General features: G+C 41.6%; 8 protein-coding genes and 2 non-coding genes across 10 annotated transcripts; 4 read left to right on the top strand and 6 right to left on the bottom strand. All coding sequences in view use genetic code 12, as the record gives it.

Moving 5' to 3' along the window:
* Positions 1–734: 734 nt before the first annotated feature.
* On the top strand, positions 735–3,180 carry PEX8 (Pex8p; the record flags this gene model as incomplete). The annotated part of the gene is made up of 2 exons (XM_002615666.2): positions 735–3,048; positions 3,176–3,180. The coding sequence occupies 2 exons, from the start codon at positions 735–737 to the stop codon at positions 3,178–3,180; spliced, it is 2,319 nt and encodes a 772-aa protein (XP_002615712.2).
* A 53-nt stretch (positions 3,181–3,233) lies between these two features.
* Positions 3,234–4,958, top strand: FOB63_003225 (uncharacterized protein; the record flags this gene model as incomplete). Its single annotated transcript, XM_002615667.1, has 1 exon — positions 3,234–4,958. The coding sequence occupies one exon, from the start codon at positions 3,234–3,236 to the stop codon at positions 4,956–4,958; it is 1,725 nt and encodes a 574-aa protein (XP_002615713.1).
* A 68-nt stretch (positions 4,959–5,026) lies between these two features.
* On the bottom strand, positions 5,027–7,204 carry FOB63_003224 (magnesium transporter CorA family protein; the record flags this gene model as incomplete). Its single annotated transcript, XM_002615668.1, has 1 exon — positions 5,027–7,204. One exon carries the CDS (start codon positions 7,202–7,204, stop codon positions 5,027–5,029), a length of 2,178 nt encoding a protein of 725 aa, XP_002615714.1.
* Positions 7,205–7,960: 756 nt separating this feature from the next.
* On the top strand, positions 7,961–8,031 carry FOB63_005612. The gene has a single exon. It is a non-coding gene; the product is annotated as a tRNA-Gly (tRNA).
* An 845-nt stretch (positions 8,032–8,876) lies between these two features.
* Positions 8,877–9,836, bottom strand: HEM13 (coproporphyrinogen oxidase; the record flags this gene model as incomplete). Its single annotated transcript, XM_002615670.2, has 1 exon — positions 8,877–9,836. One exon carries the CDS (start codon positions 9,834–9,836, stop codon positions 8,877–8,879), a length of 960 nt encoding a protein of 319 aa, XP_002615716.2.
* A 500-nt stretch (positions 9,837–10,336) lies between these two features.
* FOB63_003222 (uncharacterized protein) lies at positions 10,337–10,984 on the bottom strand (the record flags this gene model as incomplete). Its single annotated transcript, XM_002615672.1, has 1 exon — positions 10,337–10,984. One exon carries the CDS (start codon positions 10,982–10,984, stop codon positions 10,337–10,339), a length of 648 nt encoding a protein of 215 aa, XP_002615718.1.
* Positions 10,985–11,892: 908 nt separating this feature from the next.
* On the bottom strand, positions 11,893–13,191 carry FOB63_003221 (mRNA-processing endoribonuclease; the record flags this gene model as incomplete). Its single annotated transcript, XM_002615673.1, has 1 exon — positions 11,893–13,191. The coding sequence occupies one exon, from the start codon at positions 13,189–13,191 to the stop codon at positions 11,893–11,895; it is 1,299 nt and encodes a 432-aa protein (XP_002615719.1).
* A 202-nt stretch (positions 13,192–13,393) lies between these two features.
* On the bottom strand, positions 13,394–15,238 carry FOB63_003220 (uncharacterized protein; the record flags this gene model as incomplete). Its single annotated transcript, XM_002615674.1, has 1 exon — positions 13,394–15,238. One exon carries the CDS (start codon positions 15,236–15,238, stop codon positions 13,394–13,396), a length of 1,845 nt encoding a protein of 614 aa, XP_002615720.1.
* A 510-nt stretch (positions 15,239–15,748) lies between these two features.
* Positions 15,749–17,923, top strand: GUS1 (glutamate--tRNA ligase; the record flags this gene model as incomplete). The annotated part of the gene is made up of 1 exon (XM_002615675.1): positions 15,749–17,923. The coding sequence occupies one exon, from the start codon at positions 15,749–15,751 to the stop codon at positions 17,921–17,923; it is 2,175 nt and encodes a 724-aa protein (XP_002615721.1).
* A 117-nt stretch (positions 17,924–18,040) lies between these two features.
* On the bottom strand, positions 18,041–18,112 carry FOB63_005590. Its single transcript has one exon. It is a non-coding gene; the product is annotated as a tRNA-Glu (tRNA).
* Between the last annotated feature and the right edge of the window lie 17 nt (positions 18,113–18,129).

The following is an 18,129-nucleotide window of genomic DNA, read 5'->3' as shown; positions in this document are numbered from 1 at the left end:
ACCAAACGGTGGTCGAGTAAACAGGTAGTAAAACATCCAGATTTCCACCACAGTCCGTCCTATTTTGTTTCGAATCAAATATTGATAATGCTCTTTGTTCTTACTACTCACCTATTCAGTAACGCTTTAAAAGCTATGGTATGACTGTTTCAAGTTCAACTTTGCCTTGCTGTGCGCTTTTGCACTTACTGCATAACGCCACTCGTAAACTCGACAACGTAAGTGCATGTTATCACAGCACTCTTTCAACCAGACACGACACATTAAAGTACACTTTACTGACGGCTCCAACGGCCTAACATCTATGTCCGGAACCGGTACATCATCTCTCCTTAGATACAGAAGTCATGAGCCAAATATCCAGGCAACATGCTGTCTTAGCGGGGATGCAGCGACCGTGATTAACCAAAATGACGTAAATGGCAACATACATATGAGAAGCCATCGTAACTGCAACCATGGTAGATGAGAACGAAAAAAAACGGTGGCAATTCATCCGTTCGGCTAAGTCCGATACTCCGAGCAACCGAGATAATTATGATGGATACTCTTTTGGAACTGGCGACCTAAACGTAGGCTTGTATTTCGTTTCAGGCAGTTTCCATTTCGCTGCTCGTTTGTGCATCAAACTTCAATTCATTTACACTGTTTCCGTTTTGCTGCGAGTACTATTTGCACTATGTGAATAATCAGTTATCATACTCTCCTGCGCTAAAAATGTATGGGGAAATCCCATGCTTTATGCACACCATACCTCGGTTTCTCCACTCTCAAGCAACATATTCACCTCTACTCTTGTTCCCATGTCTACCTATAGGGAACTAGCTGGTAACTATGCTTTGTCGCTTACAAATGGAGCACAAGCAACGCCACAGGATTTGGATTATTTGATTCAAACCTTAAGAAATCCTGCTCCCAATGTCACAATACAACAAGTACTAGGATACATGTATAACTACACACCATTCATTAAGCATGAACACAATTTGAGACTTGTTTTCCTGAGTTTCTTGAACAATGCTGTCTGTTTCAGCCCTCCCATCCCGTCGTTCGAAGAGAATTACCTAATTGTTGAGGTTTTCAAGCTCATCAGCGAGAAGAAGTTGAAAGTGTCTCAGCCAGCTTTATCTATAAAAGATTTTTATTCCATAATACTTACAGAAGTGACAAACTTCGTTCATTTCAATCCGAATCAAAACAGCTGGAAAGCTTTGCCAATTTTGACGGGCCTCTGGCTTTCGAACGATTTGAGGAATGAACTCTATGTTAACAATGATCCCCTTCACTATAAACTATTCTTCAACGATTGGGATGCAAAAGCCGATGCTTTGTTCAAAACATGCTTTGTCCGAAGTATAGGTAGATCCACACCACCTGATTTATCCAATCTTGCTCTTCTATGTTTGTCTTTAAAATTTCATGCTCCGAAAGATGAATTATCCGATTACATTCGTTTGGTGCAACCAGGCTTACTCATTCGCCAGCTAATTCACCTCATGTTTTCTAAATCTGGGAGCCTTGCAACCTACACCAAATTCGCCGACATCGACCCTCTGTCTTCAAATGTGACAAATATTCTTCAAGATCATATCTTTAATAAACCGGTCTTAAAGCATTTGAATAAGGTTTCAACTTTGACAGGTGCTCTCTTTAAGTTATTACCCCCACTGACGGACCTGTTCATTCTCATAATGGATCTGATGTCAAGAATGTTAGATTTCAATCGGGCCATGAATCACTTCAGCGCTGCTTCGCCAATTTTAAATGTGAAATTCGGTACTTCACAAACACTGGGTTCATTCATAGATCATTATTGGATTCTTATGAAAAGCATTCTCTTTGCTGAAATGATCATTTATCGTGATGTGCTTTCTCGTTTTATCTCTCTAGGGAGAAGACCCTTATGGAGTGGAATACTTGATTCTTCGAACTTCAATGTTTTGGAACAAGAGTACCGGCAAGTGAGTATGGTTATTATCCACTCGCTTTATTATTTGCACTACATTTTGACAGCAGTCGGTCAAGGCGGATTTGATATTTACAATTTTGTTTACTACGTCAGTCTTGAAGTGTGCATTAAGAATAATAATGACGCAGAATTTGAAAACTTTTCGAAGTACTTGTTTGGAAATTATCAAGAGATCAATTTGCATTACGAATCTTTAAACAGAAATTATGTTGCACGATGCAAGGTAATGTTTGCTTTTGGTCTTTGGGAATATTATCTCCAAGAAAGTAAACATGTGCAGCCTGGATTTGTTCCCTTTATTCATCAACATGTATTCGATATTGTGAAAAATCCTCATCTAACCGATGTACAGTTGCTCGAAGCAGGTCATTCCGTGTTGTTGGTATACTTTTCGAAATCAGACATCAATCTCGTGAATGTGCATCATGTGCTAGAATATCTCGAGCTCATCGTCGACCAACATTCAAGAAGTCTTTCAGCAGCTCAACTTAGCATTGCGGTGGAGACATTGGGAAAGAAAACTTTGTCGAATCCTATTAATTACGGCAACGGTTTGTTCTCTAACTCTGCTGAAGAATTCATGAACTTTATGTATAGCAAATGTCTCAATACCCCTAGCGCTCAACCAATTCGAGCGACACGAGGGATATTAGTCTCTGCCCAGCCTATCACGAAAATCGACGCAGAATCTACGTTGTCGCAGCTTGGTGAAGACAATCATGTCGATGTTTTGAGTGAGAACAAGCATAAAAAGCCTAAGGATAATCATAATATCGATCTCATTCTGATGTCCAATGACACAAGTATGAGCAACTTTTCCGTTAGGTTTGCTCCTAATACATCTAGAGAAGCTATTATTCTAGCATTTCTCAATACAATTCCTTACTTTCCACTTGGCTCCTTTGAACATTGGCTAAATAAAATTATGGGTTTGATTCGGGCAAGCAATACGAATGAGCAGGCTTTTCTCATTGACAAGCTTTGGAAGGTCTTGAGCGAAAATTTGGACCTCAATAGATCGGACATTGCCTACAATTGGTGGTATCACAAACTTCATGCAGTTGAGCGCAACTTATGCCGTTCGATGCAAAGAATGAATCTTTAATGTATTTAACCAAATACTTATTTTTTTTCTATTCTCAGCTTCTATTCCAAATTTCTCATTTTCTGTAGGCTCGTAATTTCCTCCATCATGTTCGTGCATAGAGTGAAAAGTATCTTCTATTTTCGCACCGTGATGAGATGATCAATATCTCCACGAAACATGGCTAGAAAGAAGTCCGCTGCCAAGAAAGCGAGAGAAGAGGCACAAAAAGCCGCAGTTTTGGATGTGTCTCTGGAAGCACCACAACCATCAACGACGGTCCAAAAGGACAGTAAAAGAGTCGCATTTGAGGAAACTCCTATTGCAGAAGAAAACGAGTCTCTAACATCGTCTGAGGAAGAGGATGAATATGGAGAAATGTTGACAGAAAAAGTCGAAGCCCTGATTGAAAAGGTGATCAAAACATTGAAAACAGACCCAAAGAAGTTGTTAGATCCAAACATCAAGTTCTTCAATGATGACGATGAAGATAATACTAATGCGACTTCAGAGACCAAGGAAAAACCAATGTATTTGAAGGATTATCACAGAATGAACTTACTTTCTGGAGCCTTCAAGGAGGAAGACGACGCTAATGAGTTTGAGACAGTCGACGGTGAGAAACCTTTTGTCGTGACTGAGAGGGAAGAAAGAAACCAATTGCTTAATGATATCAAAAATGCATTCAACGATGATGGTGAAGAAGAGAGCGATAACAATGACGATGATTTCTTGAAGAAGAAAGAACATCCTACTAAAGTCGAAGATAAAGCTCCAGCTTTGCCTGATCCTTCTGATAACCCTGACGCCTTCTTGTCCGCATTCCTTGATAACCAAGCTTGGATACCTAAGAAGAATGATAAAGTAATCAACTTGGACCAGATGGACAATGAAGATGAACAAGACTTTGATGACGCTGTGGAAGATTTCGAAAAAGCTTACAACTTCAGATATGAGGACCCCAATTCTGCAGAAATTGTGTCATACGCTAGAAACCAAGCTACTTTGAGAAGAGGTAAGACGAACTCTCGTAAGAGAGCTAGGGAGAAGAAGCATGCAATCAAGGAGCAGGAGATCCATGAAAAGGAACAGGCAGTTCAAAAGAAGAAAACAGCTAAATTGAATAAGGTCATCGATCGTTTGAGCAAGATAAAAGAAGCTGTTGGAGATGATGTCAGTGACGAGGTCATTGAAAAAGTTTTTGGCGACTCTTTGCTAAATGATGACTTTGACGATACTGACTGGGATTCAAAGATGGCTGAAATTTTCAACGAGCAGTATTACTCTTCTGAAATTACTAAGCCTGAATGGGATGAAAATGATGAGATCATGGCTGACTTCCATGCTTCTAAAAAGGAGGAAGAAGAAGAGGATGCTGGTGTATCTGGTGGTGATGAAGTTGACGGAGGTGAGGAAGAAGCAGAAGAACCCGCCAAAAAGAAATCAAAGAAAGAGAAATTGAAAGAGAAAAAGTTGGCAAAAAAGGAGAAGAAGTCAATAAAGGAAAAAGCAGAGCAAATCGTTGAAGCTAACAAGATGAAGATCGTCGAAGAGGTTGAAGAAGAAAGAGGGCGCTTAGCTCAACAAGACCCTACTAAATTCAAGTACCGTGAAGTTTCTCCTGAGAGTTTTGGATTATCAACTAGAGAAATTCTTTTGGCTGATGATCAAGACTTGAACAAATTTATCAGCATCAAAAAGTTTGCACCTTACAGACCAAAGGAACTTGCATTAAAGGATAAGAGAAAACTTACCAAGAAAAAACAATTGCAGCAATGGAGAAGAGAAGTTTTTAAGAGCAAGGAAGGTCCCAGAAGACAGGCGAATGAAGGAGAAAACGAGGTTTGGATTCCAGCTGAAGAACAGGTGCTGAAGAAAAGTCTGAAGCATTCGACTAGAAGATAGAGTGATGTACCATATATGTATTACAATACAAAACATGCAAAATAGAAATGACAGATAATTAGACTCGCTCAGTCGTACCTATTGGGGAAACTAATGATGGATTTTGCGGCTTCTTTAGTCTTATACTTTAAGCCGAAGCTTTTAATCGATTTTGATGAATCCTCGACTTTCCTTTCACCCTTCTCGATGTGCCTCAACCAAAGCTTGACGGCAATAAATAACCCCACAACCATGAGGACCATAAAACCGACAATTCCAAAAAACCAACCGAGGTTGGACCCATCCTGCCCCGGGATTCGAACATTCATACCGAAAAGACCAGTTATGACGTTTAGAGGCAACAACAACGTACCGATTAATGTCACATTTCCCAAGATTTTTGTCACTGTCAAATTCGCATTGAACGACTCAACTTGCAATTGAGCCAAGTAATTAGCATGAGATCTGCTAAAAATCTTTTCATAAGCAGACAAATTCTGAAACATAGTCACCACGTGATCTTGAATATCACCCAAGTATAATGCAATATCAGCCCTTGGTTGAACCCTGTCACCGGAAGCAAACTGTGTAGCCAGCATAAGCCCAGGAGGAGCACCTGGGCCCGGGCCAAAGCTAATGCCGTGCGCAGAAGGTGGTGGTGATACATTTCCACTGTTGATGCCAGCGCTGAGTCCAGCTAAGTTCACTCTGGATGCAGCTGTAGGAGACTGTTGGTAGGCTTCATCTTGACATCTTTTCGCGAACATACGAATGACATCTGCTTTGTTTGAGAGAAGTCTCATCAATGTCATCACTTTTCTCCTAGACTCGCCAATTCTCCGTAACATGGAACTAAAGTTGATCAGTGTAGCAATCAATACAGAGTCATCGATGGCATCTGCTTCGTATTCGATAGCAGTAATGACAGGCGCGAAACTATCAGTGATGTCATCAATCATTGCATAACAAAGCCAATCAGCACTCACATCAACATACTCACGCAATTGTCTTACTCTCCGTCTGACATTCGCTGGGTGCAGAATTGGAGAGAAGTGGAAAGTCAAAACCCCTTCACGAAACACGACAATGTAAACATTGATAGGTTCCAAATAGTCTTCCGACTCTTTGTCTGGTTCAAAAGTATGAAAACAGACAAAGTAGTAACTTCTGAATAATTCCACCTTTTCGCGTGTTTCTTGCATTCTGATATCTTCTGCTGTCAAAGGGTGGATACCAAAAGCTTTTGCAAGTGTTTTCATCTCAGAGTCAGTTGGGCATGTAACGTCCAACCACCAAGTTCCTTCTCCATTTTTGAATAGTTCTCGCGCACTCAGGTCGGGCAGAATCAATGATGGAAGGTCTGGCGAGTGTATTGTTTCCTCGTTGTCTGAATGGAAAAAGGAAAAGCGTTCGGGCAACACCGTGTCGCCATCACTTATCCTCGTGCCTCCAAACTTAACGTTATCTGAAAAATCGTCATCAAACCTTTTATCATCAATAAATTCTTCTGACGAGTCAGAGGGAACAATTCCGGAACCATCCCTCTGAGAAGAGCCTTTCTTGTTTGAGCCTTTGTTCACATTCCACAAAATGTTCTTAGGCGTATATTTCATAGCATTCTTGTTGAGTTTCTCTCCAGGTGAGTACATGTTGCCTGTAGCTTTTGATTCGACTCTCATGGCGGTGTCTTGGGCAATCATCTTGCTCTGTGTTTTCATGATTAATTCATTTTCTCTTTCTTCATTGATGAAGTCATCTATTTCATCGAAATCAATCCCATTAATCCGCACATGTTCTCTCAACATAGGGAAACAAACATCTTCTTCTGTTTCTTGTGACGATCTCGAGGCATGAGAGTCAGCTTCCAGGTCGAAGGAAGACCGAGAAGGCCGCCGGTCCCGCTTCAGAAAATGTGCTCCAGCATTTGCTTCCAGTGCCGAAAACACGCTATCATTTGTTCTTGTTTCTGACATCGGTGGGAGGTCATTATTTCCGGCGGAGTTAGAACGGGATCCTTTTCTAAAACGAGGAAATTCGCTGGGTACTTTTGGACGGGAGTTCAGCCGCAGTTGCCTAGCTGACAGTTGAGACCTTTGAGTTTGTTCATGAGATAAAGGCTGCAAGAATTCATCGTCACTAGTATCATCGGGAGGTGGAAGAGTCTCCGGTTGATTTCTATGATCATTCAACTCTTCACCAACTTGGGGTTGAGGGGTATCGCCGGTACGGATACGGGCAGAAGAAACACAGCTTTCTAAGTCAGACATACTTCTTTAATTGTTTGTTATCAAGGGGCCTGGATAGATAATCAATAAGTGTAAGGGGCAGCACGTAATAGAATTATTAAAAAGGATTGCGTTTTGAAATTTCTCTTTGTTAAATGAACCGGCAAAGAGTGTCAGTAATGATTTATGGGAAAGCGACGAAGGATTTTGCCATAGCTGAAAATAAAAAGAAAAGAGGTGGAAAAGTATCAGTCTCAACGTTTTTACATATGTGAAAGAGCTTTTCTACAACAGAAATTCGAAAAAAAAAAATGAGCCTTTTGTGTCTGCGATGCAGCTGGTTCTTAGATACAGGCTTTTCTACAGAACCTAACAAGATGAGCGATTTACAATCAATTCAATTACTCTTCTATCAAACATCCCATTTTATCTGCGTTTTGTAGCAGCAATATATGCTCACAATGAGTCTCCTAAGTATGTTTTATTTTATAGTCGAATTACGTAGAAAACGAAAGAAAAATAGGGAGATCCTAATGTGCATGATCAAGAGAACGTGTAGGCATCTAACGATTTGACACCGACTTTTATTAACGCAAAGCGCGACAGAATTCGGTTTTTCTCCTGTATAAAAATAGTGTAAAACCATGACCGTATGCAGCCTGGAACTACGTTACATCTCGCTTTCTTCTAACAAGTTGGAATCAAAACGAAGTGGTTAGACCTCATAATCATCTAAACTTTGCTCAACGAATGTCGTTCTAAGCGTGTTAAAATCATACCTCATAAGATCATCAATCAGCGCAAGTGGTTTAGTGGTAAAATCCAACGTTGCCATCGTTGGGCCCCCGGTTCGATTCCGGGCTTGCGCATTTTTTTACTCTATGTTGTAAGTTTGCTATTAATCTGTCGATGGTTGAAGACGGTGTTAACTGTATCTTCTTTTGTAGTGATATCTCCATTCAACACAAATTAACCTAATATAGTCCCAGTTAATTTATGTACAGGCTCAGCTCAGAGTAGCACATGCGCCAAATGTACGAATTTAGAACGGTAATGGCTCCACTAGTCATGAAAAGGGCTTTTTTTCGTAAAAACCCTCGTACTTCTCTATTTTGCTATTATATTTGCCAATATTACATGGGCGCATGGTTTTATTATCAACGTTATGTAGAAGGAGAGCTTCGACAAATATTTGCCCAATTAATTTATACAAACAGGGACCCTAGATATTCAGCAAGCTAATCCATGATCGACGACGCTGCGATTCGTTTCAATGAATTCAATCACGAACATAAGCGGATCCTCTCTTCTGTTCCGGTATTGGGGAACTAATAGAACTTAGAATACAAGGTATGAGTTTGGCCTGCGTTTATGTCCAGTAACTCAATGTGACAAAATATTTCTCTTAAACTTTCCCATAACATTTCATATTTGTTAAAAAAACCTCGGCGATCTCTGTTTCTGTAGAACGGATCCATAAATTTTGCGGTGCGATCAGTGCAAGATATGTAGCTAGGCTGAAAATTAGTGGGGGCATACAATTGACCAAGGCCATTTAACACGCTTTTCTTTTCTGATATTGTATAGTATATGCTTATGCTGCAAATTAGTATATCTGCCCAAACAAAGACATTGTGCAATTGGTGAAATTAACGTGTTTCATTTTTTCTACTCATGACATTCTATATCGTAAATCTGATCCTACCAGAAGATATCAAACCCAGTCAACAGGGTTTTGCAACACTTTTAAAAGTTTATCCTCCTCGCTTCCTTCCTCGGGGTGGTGATCATAGTACCAGCTGGCAGTACATGGAAGAGACATCAATATACTCTCAATACGAGAGCCTGGAGTTTGCAATCCAAATTTCGTTCCTCTGTCCAACACCAAGTTGAACTCGACGTAACGTCCTCTTCTGATTTGTTGCCATTTCTTTTGTTCCTCGGTAAATTCTTGGTCCTTACGCTTCTCCACCAATGGGATATACGAAGGCAAGAACGCATCAAAGCACGCCTCCACAATGTGCAAGATTTCGTCTGGGGATTTGCTGTCGAAATCATCAAAAAAGATGCCACCCACACCACGGGTCTCGTTTCTGTGTTGAATGTAGAAGTAGTTGTCGCACCATTTCTTCCATTCTGGGTACAACTTAGTGTCGTACTTGTCTAAAGCATCCTTGTGCACCTGGTGGAAATGGCGAGCATCTTCTTCGTACAAGTAAGAAGGTGTCAAATCGCATCCACCTCCAAACCACCATGCGGCAACCTCTTTGGTCTCTGGGTCGATTGTTTCAAAGTATCTATAGTTCAAGTGAGTGGTTGGGGCGTGTGGGTTATGTGGGTGGATCACCATGGACAAACCGCAGGCGAAGAAACCCACAGAACCGTCGGCGCTTCCCTTCAAATTCTTGTGATCTGCTCTCATTCTCGATACAGCCTGAGGAGGCAAGGTGCCGTGCACAACCGAAATGTTGACACCACCTTTCTCGAAAGTAGTTCCTTCTTGCAAAACCATCGACTGACCTCCGCCGCCGTTCTCACCTCTGGTCCAGCAGTCAGTGTGAAAAGATTTGGTGTCCAATGCAGCAAGGCCGTCGGTGATTTCCTTTTGTTTCAATCTGATCAAGGCCTCCATACGCTCGCGGATAGGGCGAGAGGTGTCGTGGATGTTAGTCATGTCGTGGGTAAATTGTTAGCCAGATAAGTGCTATTTTTTGTAACACTAGGCAGAATGGACGAATATATATTCGGGCGGATGCCTGCACCGTGCACAGGGAACGGCTCTTCTGGTGGTATGATTCAAGAACGTCCGATTATTTGTGCTCAGGCCCATTCGCCAACGCATATGTAGGTACTTCTGTTTCGTTAAGTGTTTCTATATCTTTACGACCGAACGGGGTCGGCTTTGCATTTGCTATACGAGGCGCGGATAGTATGCTCATACGTGGATGGATGCCTAAGTCTCAAGTAACATGACAAACTGAGGAAGTTCTAGCCGTCAAATAGACGGTACAAGATAGTGCACCCATTCAGACTCTCTTACAAAGAACCTCCGGCTGAGCAGCTCTTTTTTTGCCTATGTTTACCACTTCTCCTTTCTGCCTTCCTCTAATGCGCCTATTACACCATGCAATTTGTTAACCATGTCATTATGCGCTTTCGCACCTCGCTTAAAGTTTAACTCCGGATAACGACATCAGGTATCCTCGTGTGGTGTAAAACGTAAAGCGCATTTTGCCAATCCAGACCCAAAGCCCGTTCAGTAGCCTCTTCCACGCTCCGGGCAACTCCGCTTGATACATGTCTCTTAATGATTCTCTCGCGAACCAAGTCATGGTCCGTGTCTAGGAACCACAACTCGTCACATAAGTTTTTCGTTTTCGCCCACGGTTCGTCGTCGAGCCCTACATAGTTTCCCTCAACTAGGATAACCTGCGTGTCACTCGGAATCTCGATACTGTGCTCCACGGGGTCTTTCTTGCTGTGGTCAAACAGCGGTACCCAGATGTTTTGACCGTCTCGCACTTTCTCAATATCTCCTATAAACCTGTCCGAGTCAAATGTGAACGGAGCACCACGACGACGGAATGCCTCCTCCGGATCCTTAAATTCGGCTAATTGCTCTCTGTAGTAATGGTAACCATCTTGGGGAAATACCTTGCATGTAATGTCGCGTTGGATCAACTCTTGTGCCAATCGCTCCACTAATGTCGACTTGCCTGCACCAGGGATCCCTGCAATAGCGATTAGGCTCCTCTTGTGTGTTTGAGTCCGCTTCTCAAGTCTTGAAACTAGATCTTCGATCCGGCTAATATGGATAGTCATTTGCTTCCCACAGTTTGGAAGTGTACAGTGATAGGAGACTCTCAATATATGTACGGATTTGCCCGTCGTTCTCCATACGCAGTTTACGTAACCGATTTGTCCAATCTTTGGCTAGACGAGCCATCAGAAGAAAAGGTACAGAAATTGGCCCTTTCCGAAGGAATTTCTGATTTCGATGCTTCCAAATATGATTTGCTCTTGTCTCAGTTAGAGACAGCGTTCAATGATGCTCAGAAACTCGAATTCTCGGCTCCATCTGATGGTCCTATTACAATAAAGGCGCCCCTTTCTAGCGAACTTGTGTGGAATTTTGAGTTGGTCAAAGCTGACGAGAAAGTAACATCTCTATTCTTCAGCCAAGTGTTCACGCATAGTCTATCCAACCACAACTATTTGCTTTTCAGAATTGCCAAGCTTGAATCCATGATAAGAACCAGAGACAACTACATGCTCTATTTGGAAGAAAACTACAAAACTGTAAATGGGACTGAACTTATAGATAAGTACAGACGCCAGCGTCCAGATGATGCAAAGTTGTTGACTAGATATGATAGTGACGCAACTAAATTGGACACTAGTAGCTCGTTCAGAAATTTGATGTTGAAGAATACAGACGCTGATCTGCATCTGCTTCTTTGGAGAATTGTGTCTGCAGCAGTGGATGATGAACACACATGGAAATCTAGCATTGCGAATCCGGAAAAGGATGTTGTTGCTGAAACTGTACCTCCCGTAATAAAGAGGGAACGAGACACTTCCAGTGATAGTATCACGCTGAAAAGAATAAAACTAGAACCATTGGAACAGGTGCCCAAAATTAAACAAAAATCGACCTCCCCAAGACGGAAAAGAATTGGCATTGTTCGTCGGTGATGTCTAACTTCTGGTTATTGGTTTTTTGTCCCTGCTCATACAGACTGGAGCATTTCATGCCATCTTTTGATGAGAGACTCTAAAGAGGCCTTTTGTGTGGAGTCCATCTCATGGTCATATAAAGCTCTCAAAACTGTGACCCAGAACTCGAGAAATACTTCAAGGCTAAGCCTGTCCTGTGGGGTTTCACACATTTCTTTGGCGTCTTTATACTGATCAATTGTAAATTGTTTCATCTGCCGTAAATGCAGTGAAAAAACAGGGAGCCAAAACTCGATAATAACTTCTGTCGCTTTTCTCAATGAAATTATTTTGTCACTATTGTAATTACGTAAAAGATCAATTTCGTCACCGTATTCTGATTCCATACAATGTTTGACAACAGAAATGACAAGCATCAGTATTTCATTGAAAATCGTTTCGTGGACATTTTGGATCTTATGCGGGTGTTGTGAAATTTTAACCTCGATTTCTTGATTGACAGTTTTGTTTTGTTCGATTCTTCCAAATCGATGAATATTCTCTTTGAGAATCATTTCTGCAATGAGCTTCGCATCCATATTCTTCTGGTAGCTGACTGTAAGCACGTCATTCAGAAGTGCTTTCATGCAAAGGTTCTTGTCGTTAGACAAGAGAACTTGAAGCGAGTGGGCAAACTCTTTTTTGAAAGACAAACAACAGTCGAGAATAGCGTCATCCTTAATTGCAAGCTTATTTAACCTCTGATGTGCTTTTTGTCCCATTACGGTAGAAGAATTATCGGCTAGAGCTTTATATACCCAATCATTGGCCCATCTTGCTAAGTGTGAAACAGATTCAGTAGAAAGATTAGAATCGCGATGATGGTGGGACCTATTGTCCTTCTTTAGTCCATCGAGTTCATGTATGGCAGCTATCGGAATGATAATGCGCAAGCCAAATCTCGGGCCTAGAGCTTTTAGTTCATCTAAAGTTTTCAAATGGGATAAAAGAAAGTTTGTGTCTACGATAAGGTACGACACGTTTCCTTCGAGATGTACTGGAACAGTTTTAGTGTAAAAATTATCTAGTTCCATATCATCTGACTGGCTTATAAGCCCCAGGTTCCTTGATTCCGTGATATATTGCTGAATTACCTCCACCTCCTCGGATCCTTCAATTGGAACCATCTCGATGTCTTGATAATCATCGCGATTGTACTTTTTAGGATTCTCCACAGCTTCGTTCACTTTGTTTTCAATATGTCGGAAAACATAATTCACTGGTTTCTTTCTTTGGCGATTGCCTGACACTGTGACTTTACGTTCTAATTCTTTGGAAATCCCTTGTGGGGCATATTTCGACGGTAGAGACATTAAGATCGCGATCTACACAAATACTGTACGTTGTGTATTTGTATTTGTATTGTTCAGTAGTGTCCCGTGCTAATGTTCGACACATGAAAGTCATCAAAAGGAGCCATTCGGAATAAGAAGGGAGTTGTATAATGATTACAAGTGGTAATAACTAAGTGGTAAAAATTTTGGTCATATAACCAGTATATGAACGTGCAGAAACTTAGAGTATATCTAAGACAAACTCGAAAACACTCACAGCAAGACTCAAAAAGATGATTATGATGATCATCATAGTGATCCTAGTCGTGCTTGATTCGTTAATACTGTCACTGATGATGTTTGAAAATTCCAAGAATACTTTGCACCGGTCATTGAGAACTTGAACCCTTTGCTCAATTTCAAGATACTCTCTAACTGCAGTGTATAATGGATGCAATGCTGGTTCAATTGACCAAAAGAAGTCCGGAGTATCTAAGATAGAGCTTGAAAGGTTGACATCCACTCTCAATTTGAAAAGTTTTCCCGACTTTTTCAAAATCTGCTGACGTTTTAAACCTAGCCTACCAGTCAAAGCAAGCTTCTTTGGAAGTTTTGAAATCAGCAGCAAGCTGTGGACCATGCGGCTCTCAAAAAGGCATAGCTTAGTCAGCTGTGCAATCGCATACGACATGGTCAATTTGATCAAATGGTCTCCACTTCTGAGGGTGATCATGTCGTTATAGATTCTTGGTCGGCTGATCTGAGGATCATACTCAAAATGGAACTCCTCAGTTTCAATATCCTGTTCACTAATAGGATTGATAAGAAGCGGCTCGGGTGTCTGCGATGCAAAGGCTAAATCGGCCAAAATGTTCTTTTCATGTGTCTCAGAAAGATTCCAAAACACGACAATACCATAACGAAGCACGAACATTTCTCCATGATGCTTTGTGAGTTCTGTTTGGTCCATCGATGAACTGCTTTTAGAATCCCTTGGTTTATGTTTTGACTGAGCGCTACTTTCTTCGTCCTCACGGTCCAGAGAATCTGAGGACTTTTGTGTTTGAAAGCTCTCATTGCTTCCGCTGTGGCTGTCAGATGCTAATAGGGGCGGAGCGAAAAACTGTGGTTCGGACGGGTCAAATGGTCCACTGTTTTCAGACGTACCTTCCTCAGGATCCATTGAGTAGTTGTTGGCATCCTCTGGGGTTTCGACGCCCGAGTAGTATTCATATAAGTGATTTCTCTGTTCACTTTTGTTTATCATGTTTTCCACTAAGCGTTTGCTCGATAGAGACTTGGCTGAATCGTTCGATTTTACACGGAACCCATCTGTCCCAGGAAGAAGCGGGAGAGCATACGGCACGTAAAGAGCTTCATCATAAAGTCTTGGTTTCACTTCGTGATTTTTTTTCAAGAAATCCAGAAGTGCGTCTAAATTGAACTCTTCACAAATGAAATAAGCCGTCACTCTGCTGAGTTCTTTAGCCCTTGCTTCTTTCAGCATGAGTTCTGCGCGGCTTCTATAAGTTTGAGGAGGCACTTCTGCAATCTTGGCATCACTTCCTTGTAGAGAGGATTCAAGTCTTACAGTAGGGGTAGCGCCGTATTCATCAGGAATCAATACCAACCGCTGCGAAGTCTTGGATGTTCTAATTGGCAAACTTTGGGAAAGTTTGGGAATGCTTCTGATATTTCTGCGTCTTTGGTCCGGGGCAATGACCTGCTCCAGTGGATTTGGAGATAAACTTCTTTGAGGAGGTGAAAAATGTCCCGAGCCCTGGTTTAAAAGTGGTAATCGGCTCTGACCAGAGGGAATATCGCTAGAATTGCTCAATAACTTATCGACAGATATATCCGTATATTTGTTGGCCCTCGAAGCAAGCTTCCTGCGAAAGCTGTAATGCAGATTTGGTTGCTGGTGACTCCCATGCAATGATTGTTGTTGCTGAAGCTGCTGCTGCTTCCTATAATTGTGACCTGCAAAAGGTGCTCTAACACCATTAACAACGTGTGATCTCGCATCAGTAACGAGGATCGATGGAGACCGTTTAGCTGTAGGCCTTTGAGAGCTATTGATAGACATCTTGAGCGACAAGCGCTGTCTTTATGGAACGTATTGTGGTCTGGAAGTTTCGCCTATTTCGCTTCTTACCTAAAGATGGTCACGTGTACTATTAGCTTAAAGCCCCAACTCATTTAAACCGCACGTTGCAAGAAGTATAACAACAGAAAGCGAATAAACTTGATGTTCAATATGTTCTTCTAGCGTCTAACTTGAAAGTGATATAGCTAGTGTACTTTTACATTTATGTTCGGCGTGCTGTTTCTCGTACTGATATCTTTTATTCCACTCCAATTTTGGCGATTATTCGCAGAAACAAGAAAGAAATGAGTATTTAAAAACACAAAAAAAGCAAAGTTCTCTCTCATTCCTTCTATAACGAGAAGCTACTCAATTAGAATACTCATGTTAAGTTTTGTTAATAGAACTACGAGGCTATGTAACCCAAAGAATCTACATTCTATACCTCCTTTTCCAAGCGTCTCACGTGACCACAGATGAGGATTTTTCCAAACCTTTACATTTCTGGAAATGCTTTCCCATTCTACAACTATGGCTACTTTGACTGTTGCCGCTAAGGCGCCATTCATCCCTTACTCTACTATAATTGCGTCTGAGTTCGTTAAGGCTGAAACCGATGTCTCGTTGACCGTTGAATTCGTGGATGAGAAATCTGTTGAGTCTGGATCTGACGCTACTGCAAAGTTGGTCGTTGGTGAAAAGACTTATTCCGGTGAATTGGAGTCTTTGAAGGGACTCGCTGCTTTGATCCCATCAATCTCTTCCTCTGTAGACTCTAGCCTTTCTTGGGTAGAGTTCGCCTTGGGAAAATTGGCCAACAAAAACTTCAAAGCTTTAGCTGCTGACTTGGAGAAATTGGACACTCACTTGAACTTTAGATCTTTTATTGTTGGTTACTCCTACTCATTGGCTGATATTGCCGTCTGGGGTGTTTTAAGAGCCAATGCTGTCATGGGTTCTGTCATCAAGAACGCTGTCTACTCCAACATCTCTAGATGGTACAGTTTTATTGCCCTTGACTCCAAATTTGATGTCGCTGACAAGACCACCAAATCCATCAATGAGTTGAGAAAAAACTTGAAGGCCGCCAAGGGCGAGAAGAAGGAGGGCCACAAGGCTAATTTCGCTATTGATTTGCCAAATGCTCAAATGGGTAAGGTTGTTACTCGTTTCCCACCTGAACCTTCTGGATACTTGCATATTGGACATGCTAAAGCAGCCGTATTGAACGAGTACTTCGCTCACACTTATAAGGGTAAATTGATTATCAGATTTGATGACACGAACCCAACTAAGGAAAGAATTGAATTTCAAGACTCCATCATTGAAGATTTGGCTTTGTTGGGCATCAAAGGTGATCAAGTGACTTACTCTTCCGATTACTTTGATCAAATGTATGAATTGGCGTTGAAAATGATCAAAGATGGTAACGCTTATTGTGATGACACTCCTTTGGAGAAGATGAGAGAGGAGAGAATGGTTGGTGAGCCATCTGCCAGAAGAGATAGATCTGTGGAGGAAAACTTGAGAGTATTCACTGAGGAAATGAAGAACGGTACTGAAGAGGGTTTGAAGAATTGTTTGAGAGCTAAAATCGACTATAAGGATTTGAACAAGGCTATGAGAGACCCAGTCATTTACAGATGTAATTTGACACCTCACCACAGAACTGGTACTAAGTGGAAGATGTATCCAACTTATGACTTCTGTGTCCCAGTGGTGGACTCTATTGAAGGTGTCACCCATGCTTTGAGAACGAACGAATACAGAGACCGTAACCCGCAATATGAGTGGATTCAAAACGCCTTGAAGTTGCGTCATGTTGACATTTGGGACTTCGGTAGAGTGAACTTCGTCAGAACACTCTTGTCCAAGAGAAAATTGCAATGGTTTGTTGACAAGGGATACGTTGGAAACTGGGATGACCCTCGTTTCCCAACTGTTAGAGGTGTGAGAAGAAGAGGTATGACTGTTGAGGGTTTGAGAAACTTCATCATCGCTCAAGGTCCTTCGAGAAACATCATCAACCTTGATTGGTCGAGTATCTGGGCTTTAAACAAGAAGGTTATTGACCCAGTTGCCCCTCGTCACACTGCTGTTGACGCTGAAAACGTTGTTCCTGTTAAGCTCTCCAACGGACCAGCAGAACCTTACTCTGAGGAAAAGCCTAAGCACAAGAAGAACCCTGAAGTTGGCTTGAAGAAAGTCATTTATGCTAAGGACGTTTTGGTTGACCAAGCTGATGCGCAGACATTCGCTGAAGGTGAAGAGATTACATTTATGGATTGGGGTAACGTGATCATTAAGAAAATCCACAAGGAGGGGGACATCGTCAAATCTATCGATGCTGAGTTGCACTTAGAAGGTGACTTCCGTAAGACTGAAAAGAAAGTCACTTGGTTGGCTGATACCCCTGACAAGATCAAGGTTAAGTTGGTTGACTTTGATCACTTGATCACGAAAGACAAGTTGGAAGAAGGTGACAACTTTGAGGACTTCATTACACCAGAGACTGAATTCCCAAGTCAAGCTATTGCTGATGTCAATGTCAGATCTTTGAAGAAGGGTGACATTATTCAATTTGAGAGAAAGGGTTACTTCAGAGTTGACAAGGACCTCTCTGAGGGAGATGAGGTTGTCTTGTTCACTATTCCTGATGGAAAGACTGCTAGCAAGAAGAAGTAAGCGTATGTATAACCAATACAAATTACAACCACTTGAAAAAACATGTATTTTGATACCTCTTTGTATACTGAAGGTATTGTCTTAAGTAAATCACTTTCCACGATGAAAAAAAGAAAACTCCGATACCGGGAGTCGAACCCGGGTCTGCTCGGTGAAAGCGAACCGTGATAGCCGTTACACTATATCGGACAATTATGAATGTAAAT

The sequence above is a fragment of the Clavispora lusitaniae genome, assembly GCF_014636115.1.
Source record: "Clavispora lusitaniae strain FDAARGOS_655 chromosome Unknown tig00000105_pilon, whole genome shotgun sequence".
Lineage (NCBI taxonomy): Eukaryota > Fungi > Ascomycota > Pichiomycetes > Serinales > Metschnikowiaceae > Clavispora > Clavispora lusitaniae.
This window is presented reverse-complemented; position numbering and strand designations above follow the sequence as displayed.